Genomic DNA, 7,054 nt, shown 5'->3' on the forward strand with positions numbered 1-7,054 from the left:
AAAACAAACACGGGAGCTCTGCTCTGAGCAGACACTCTGCAAAACACTGAAAACCTCCTTTTTACTATAATGATGAATTGATCTTATAATGTACATCTCTTCCTGGTTACACCCCAGGAGGTGTTACCTTTTACGTCAGACGTCAGAACGTCACTCAGTTTTGTTTAGGCTAAGAGAAAGAACACATGATAACACACCAACTCTTTGTCAGCTTCAACCTTTCAGACTGAAAAGATCAGAAAGTAGAAAATACAAAACTGAATCTAATATTCAATTAATCAGTTACAAAATTTCTTCAACATATTAGACTTTATTTGATAAACATGTATTTTAACTGTGAAATAAAGACTGTAAAAATACTGTAGGATGTTCAGTTTTTATCATTTTTAAATTAAAAGTTTAAAAATTTATTACACAGATGGGGCCATTTTATTTACATGCAAAGCATTCTGGGTAAATGATGACGTGGACAAGTCCTCGGTGCGAGGCTGCTAGCGAGTTATATCCACCCTGAAGGTTAATATTGGACAATATCTGACGATCCTGTTAGCTTTAGCGTTAGCCCTGAAACTATCATCGTCCTCCCCTGCAACTGAAAATATGGATGGAGGACTTCAGTTTAGCTTGTTAGGTTGTCGAGCTAGCGCCAAGCTAATACATATAAAGTCGCTAGCACGAAGGCTAACAGRCTAAGCTGGGGTTCTTCTTCCATGAAGCAGCTCTGTTGTCCTCCATCCATATTTTCAGCTACAGGCTGAGTCATTTCTACCTTCTCCTCTCTGTCAGCGCTCTCTGGTTTCATTTAAAAGAGTTACTCGTCAGATATTGTCCAAGATTAACCTTCAGGGTGGACATAGCTCGCTCACACAGAGGACCTATCCACTTCATCATTTACCCAGAATGCTTTGCGTGTAAATAAAATGGCTCCATCTGTGTTAAAATATTTTTAATGTAAAAAACTAAACAGCCTATTGCGTTTTTACAGTCTTTATTTAACAGTTAAAATATATGATTATCAAATAAAATCTAATGTTACAACTAATCATGGATCTGTTTAATATTATGTTCTTGTTAGTTGTATTTAAAAATAACACTTGACAAAAGTAACTAGTTGAAAGAAAGAAAAGGCAATTTAACAATTTGTACACAGTTTTACATTGTTTCAAAGTAATTTACCGTATGTGGGATGGATCTTTGACTTTGAATTTAGGGCTGACTTTATACTCTGCTTTGTGTTCTCAGTTGGTTAAGCAAGTTTTAAATTACATATTGGAAGAATTGATGCATCTTTTATTGGAATTAAAGGGGACATGTGCTTTTATGGCCCCATTTAAATGGAGCTGGTTTTCAGTAAAACCATTACATTTTTGTTGCGATACACCTGCTCGTTTACACATGACTGATGATCGGAGTCTCTGACACCGGCCCTTTTTGAAGCCAGGTCTCGTGGACCTCTTCAGTAACACCCCCTGCGGAGGCCACTCTGCAGGTGTGAAAGCACGCATGTGCACACAGCTCGCTTGTCGCTCGTGTTATGTTTACGCTGTAACATACACTCTAACAAGTTTTTGCTTTTGCATAAAACTCAGGACAAAGTTGCCTAAAAACATTTCATACTCTGTATAACACAAACGTGCACACACACACACACCTACCTGTACCGGCTGCTGTGTTAGCTTTCTCCTAGCTGTCGTCTGGAGGTGGTTTTTCCTCTCTCGTCTTGGCAGTAAAGGGGGATAAATGTACATTTCTCTTTTGTAACCTCCGTCTTCTCATTTCTGATGCTGACTCTTGAATATCCTCAGGTTAGAAATGTCGATTACAAACGCAAGTGTGAGCTCATAGCTAAGTTTTGCCTGTATAGCTATGATCCACAGCTGTCGCCTTTCCTCCTCTAGGAGAATGGATAAAAACTAACTATTCGATCGTACCTGTTGGTTAGTGGACACAACGGCACACAACAGAATTTGCGTTTTATACCAGTAGCTCACAGATGCTTTAACTTTTGTGACTTTTTCACGGAGTTGTATTAGGAGCTTACGCTAAGAACAAAGGCTACAAGGAAGTGGAAGGGAGGAGCGTGGCAAGAATTTTACCAGAAATGCATCATTAATGACCGTGACATATAGGCTATTCCTCATTATTGTAACTCCAAAGGCCCCTCTTTCACCCCAGTTCTACTGCGTGTCTGGGAGCAACTCATTTTGATGTGATCTCTTTAAATGCAAATGAGATGCCCACCCCCACCCCATCTCACTCCCAATGATCTTTGTCCACTCCTTAACATCTGAGCAAGTCTGACCTTGCTTAGTAATTCTGCAGCAAATAATATGACATATTTGTTCAGAAAACATAATAGGGAATAGAGAAAACTGAACATATAAACATGAAAAATCTGACCTGAACAGAATATAAAGATACTTACACAGCACCGGGAGAGACTAAATCCAACTTTTCTGCTCCCTCACAGAGTCCAAGTACACAACAAAACGTATTTAATGGCTAAAATGGTGGATTTTGCATGATATGTCCCCACCTTGTTGTTTCACTCAAATATCCTTTTTCATTTATCAAGACTAACAAGTATTTGCTCATCCAGCTGGTCYTTTAAGATTATGTTGATTAGGCTCTGAAATATAAAATTGTGTTGGTTTTTGTTCAGGTAATCCAGTTCAATCATGAGATGTACATCTTTCAAAATGCTTACATGTAGCTGACACTAGTGAAAGAAATAATAGATCACTCTGTCCAACAACCTTCATCAGTCATTATAAAAACAGAATCCTTTGTCTTTTGGCTCTTGGTTACAGTCTTGTACCTGCCAAAGCAATAGAATGTGAACCACTCCAGATCGAGGTGGTTCCAGTGATTTGCTCACAGATTGTCTCCAGATTTCCCCAGAACCTCTGTTTGTCCCCAAAGAAAACATAAGCAGCATGATAAATCAATAGCTTTCTCTGCTAGCTGCTGTGTTGAAGCCGTATGTCAGGACTCGAAATGAACTGTGTCCTCTTCTTGTTGGACATCAAAAAACTCACTAACCTTTTTTTAAGAAGCAGAATTTTGTTGTCTTCCTATTACATCAAGAACCAAGTTGCAGGTCTGGAGGCACTGTAGAACACTTTTCTTATGCAGATCACGAGAAATGATACTCATTTGAGATGAATTCACTTACAACARTCATAAAGACCATTCGTTGTGGTTGAAGCATATATGATATCAAATAAAAACTTTCAAACAATCAAGCTAAATAAATGATGCATTATTATGTGTTTTACCGTAGTTTGTGTAACTACTGTTAAGAAGTTTTTCTGTTTGTATGACCTCTTCAATGTCTTTACAACTGAGTTGCTTGGACCCAAACAAGCCTTTACAGGTAAACATAATCTTACAAGAGAAAGGACATTAGAGAAGCTGCACTTATTGTGAAAATGCAGTGCTGAGTACTTGACTTGGCTGAAATTTGTTGAAGTGGAAATTCATCCATYCATTTTCTTCCTCTAATCYGGGATTGGGTTGCGGGGGCAGCAGCCTAAGCAGAGAAACCCCAAATTTAAAGGTATTATGTATTTTCCAGGCACATAGTTTAATTGAATACCACAATCAAGTAACTATATTACCTTCAGTTGGTATGAAAAAGCTGTAAATATACTGTATATCAAAATTAAATTTGACTTTGCATCATAATCGAAATGCCTTGAAATTAGCCTCTGTCTCTTTAAGAACCTCCTGATGTTTTGGACACTCACAGTTCAGCGCATCTTCACAATAATGCTTTGGGGCAGGGGTGCTCTGTGGGTCAGGAACTCGGCTGCAGACTGAGCTTCAGGGAGGAGCTTTGTACCAGGAAGCATTTAGGCAGCTCCATATGGCTACAGGAGATTCAAGGATTTCTCAAACATGAATGAATGACTCAAAGCAACACTCTGAGTATGTTTATAATGAGGGAATGACTTTATAACATGATATAAAGTTCAAACAAGTGCATTTTGCATAACTGCATGCCAGAATGTTATTTATAAATTATACAATTAAGACCTAGGTAACACTTAAGTGTAAAATGTTTTAAAATAGACCACTGGTCTTGGTTTGAAAAAGTCAATGATTTTTTTCTAATTCTTAACCTTCATTATAAAAGCTTTAATATTATTAGTATTGTAAATTTACTGTTAAATTTCATCAAAAGTGTAAGTGACTAAAACAACAGCGTTAACTAGCTTTAAAAAAAGATTCCAAAGGGCAAAGTGTTGACACTTCTTTACACCCAGCTGGGTTATGTCAAAATGCTCTTTCACTGAAAGGTCAGCACCCTCTGCATGACTGAATCACTGAAACAGCTGAATATGGTTGTCAGAACGCACAATAGAATTATTCAACTCTGCAAAAGATAAAAAATAAAGAAATGTATGAATCCTTTACAGCCCTGCAGCAAAGGCACTATCCAGCCTCTTTCTTTCTGCACTTCCACTGCTGTTGACTTTAAGCTCTTATTGATTAGTTAAACACAGCATGAAGAGCAAGGAAACAAACACTGTGCAGCCTTTCTTATCTTAAATCATGGGCCATTCACTCCCCCTGACATCCCCCCTCCATCCTTACATGCTTTTTTTTTTTACTACTCTTCTTTTCTGCTTTCTCTCTTCCCATTTTACTCGATCATTTCTCTGCTGCCATTGTTAATTTACCAGATTCCCTGTTTCAGGCAGTCTTGGTTTTATTGTCTATCCCACTTGCTTTATTTCATTCTCTTTTTGTCTTTTTGCCCTCTCCGACTCTCTTCAGGTCATCCATTACAACAGTCTATATTGAAGTTTTGCCCCCAAACAATCAGAGCCCTCCCCGTTTCGCACGGCAACAGTACAACCTTGAGGTCAGTGAAGCTATGAGGATTGGAGCCACGCTGCTCAATCTGCAGGTAGAAACACACACATCACAATGCATCATCTTTTGCTTGAATTTTTCACAAATTTAGATTTTCAATGTCAGCACACCGTAAAAAACACCATTCATCTTTTAGTTCGTTGTCATAATTTACACTTTTTTTACACCTTTTGGTTGACCAAATGCTTGAAATGTTTTACCTTGTAATTTTTAAAGCAGGTGCAGTTTATTTTCAATTTAGTTGAGTTTATTCAATATAATAACAGTTAGGATATTTAAATGTCTTTTCATTATTATCTGAGCTGTTTAGTTATTTTTAGAGTCCTCGATTGCTTGAAAAATACTTACCAGTGTTGAATTTACAGCTGTCAAAAAGTAAACACAACTAAGTACATTTTCATAAGCCAAGTCATTTAGCCTTTAACTCTGTAAATAAACTTTCTAAACACTGTTTGTTTCAATTATTGACAACTTGAAGTTTTACAAGTATTTGTYTTGGCCAGATTTTTGGGTTTAATCAATAAGGAACAACTGTTTGTTTGCTTAGGGTCAGCATCTTTAGACATTATCCAACTTTGTCTAGATACTCAGTGTTGTGGTTTGTTTTTTCCCCTTTATGACTCGTGCTCTTATAATGTTCCATCAATGTTAATCGTTCATCCTGGTTCATAAGCAGAAAGTTAACCTAAAATAGCAATACTAACTTCACCATGTTTTGCAATTGGGATTTTTTTTATTAAAACCAACAAGTCCCTTTTTAACATGATCATTAGCACAATGCTCTCCAGTCCTAGTGCTCAGGTCACTCAGCCCCTTGTGTTTTAGCTTTTCTTGTTTAACCACACCAGGTTTGCTTTAGGTTTTTATCAGACTTCTCCAGAACTTGACATTATGTTGAGGCATGTTGTTCTTTTGAGTCAGGTGGGCTGGAATAGGTACACATTAGTTGCGTTTCCATCAACATTTTTATGCGTATTTTGAAGTATTGCATTAGAAAAGGTAAATGGAAGTAGCACGTTTTTTGAAAAAAAATCGCAAAAAAGTTTTTACACCCGCTTGATTTTTAGGTTTTTTTGGAAAAGAGTTAATGCGCAAAAGGGGAGATGGAAACACATTTGCTGAATAAGTTCTGACCTACAAACATTTACATCACAGGATTGATCAGCTGTTCCTACTGGCTGTCCGGTACTGGTACAAGCTGTGGCTGCACCTGGACCCTCCTCCCGCTGTCTGCGTCTTTTTGGATATTCCTGTAACATAAAGAGAATTGCATTTCTTTTTCTACATCACCGCATATAACATCGTCAAAACTAGTCGGTGTGACAGAATAATTTCAACATTCCTCATAGTAGCAACACGTTCCTGATAACTTTCCTCCGTTGTCCTGAGATGTGTTTTCCTGCATGTTTGCGACTTCTACTTTCTGTTTACTACAGCTATGCCTAATGTCAATTACTTTATGTAGCCTGGTTGTCCCGCTCCAAGCCAGTTGATGGAAACGCGTCTGATTCACATTTCTTCTTTTATTTTTTCTTTTTGCGACACTTTAAAAGTTTGCTCAAAATTCAAAATAAATTTGATGGGAACACAATAATTGATAACACACAGGACAGTGGGGAGACTCATGATTGACTGTTTTAGCAAATTGCAATAGTCTCAGTGCTTTCTTCTCTCAAGATGCTTTAGTGATGCCTGCACTGAAAAAAACTAACAAACAAGAAAACAACAACAAAAAGAATTGCCAATTATAAAAATGTATATACATGTGTGTGGCTGCATGTGTGTCAATGATGAGTTCTCTTTTACCTTTTTTAGGCAGTGGATCGTGAGGGGGACCCTATAATCTACAAAATCCAGAGTGGAGACAGAAATGGAAATTTTGCACTGCAACAGGAGTAAGTATTTCAATGCACAACACTCATAAAAGTATGGTGTTAACATCAAAAACATAAAAAACAAGACTTGTTTTCTTTTTTGTGTTTATATCTAAAAACAGTTTCCTCCATGTACTGCGCACACACTCTAGTTTTAGGTAGTTAAAAGTTTAGTTATATTCCGTTAGGATTCTGCCAAAGACTTTACATAGACATGCCTCACCTCTCTCCAACACACACACACACACACACACACACACACACACACACACACACACACACACACACACACACACACA

The 7,054-nt window shown here is 37.6% G+C and overlaps 1 protein-coding gene across 1 annotated transcript in view; it reads left to right on the plus strand.

Moving 5' to 3' along the window:
• LOC106521423 (protocadherin-15) overlaps positions 1-7,054 on the plus strand; it is a gene marked incomplete in the record, with an annotated part of 194,164 nt that overhangs the window by 120,824 nt on the left and 66,286 nt on the right. The window contains 2 exon segments of the mRNA XM_014013980.1: positions 4,783-4,915; positions 6,697-6,776. Of these exon segments, the coding sequence (XP_013869434.1) occupies positions 4,783-4,915; positions 6,697-6,776 (213 nt within the window).

Source organism: Austrofundulus limnaeus, unplaced genomic scaffold, assembly GCF_001266775.1.
Source record: "Austrofundulus limnaeus strain Quisiro unplaced genomic scaffold, Austrofundulus_limnaeus-1.0 Scaffold108, whole genome shotgun sequence".
NCBI classification, from domain to species: domain Eukaryota; kingdom Metazoa; phylum Chordata; class Actinopteri; order Cyprinodontiformes; family Rivulidae; genus Austrofundulus; species Austrofundulus limnaeus.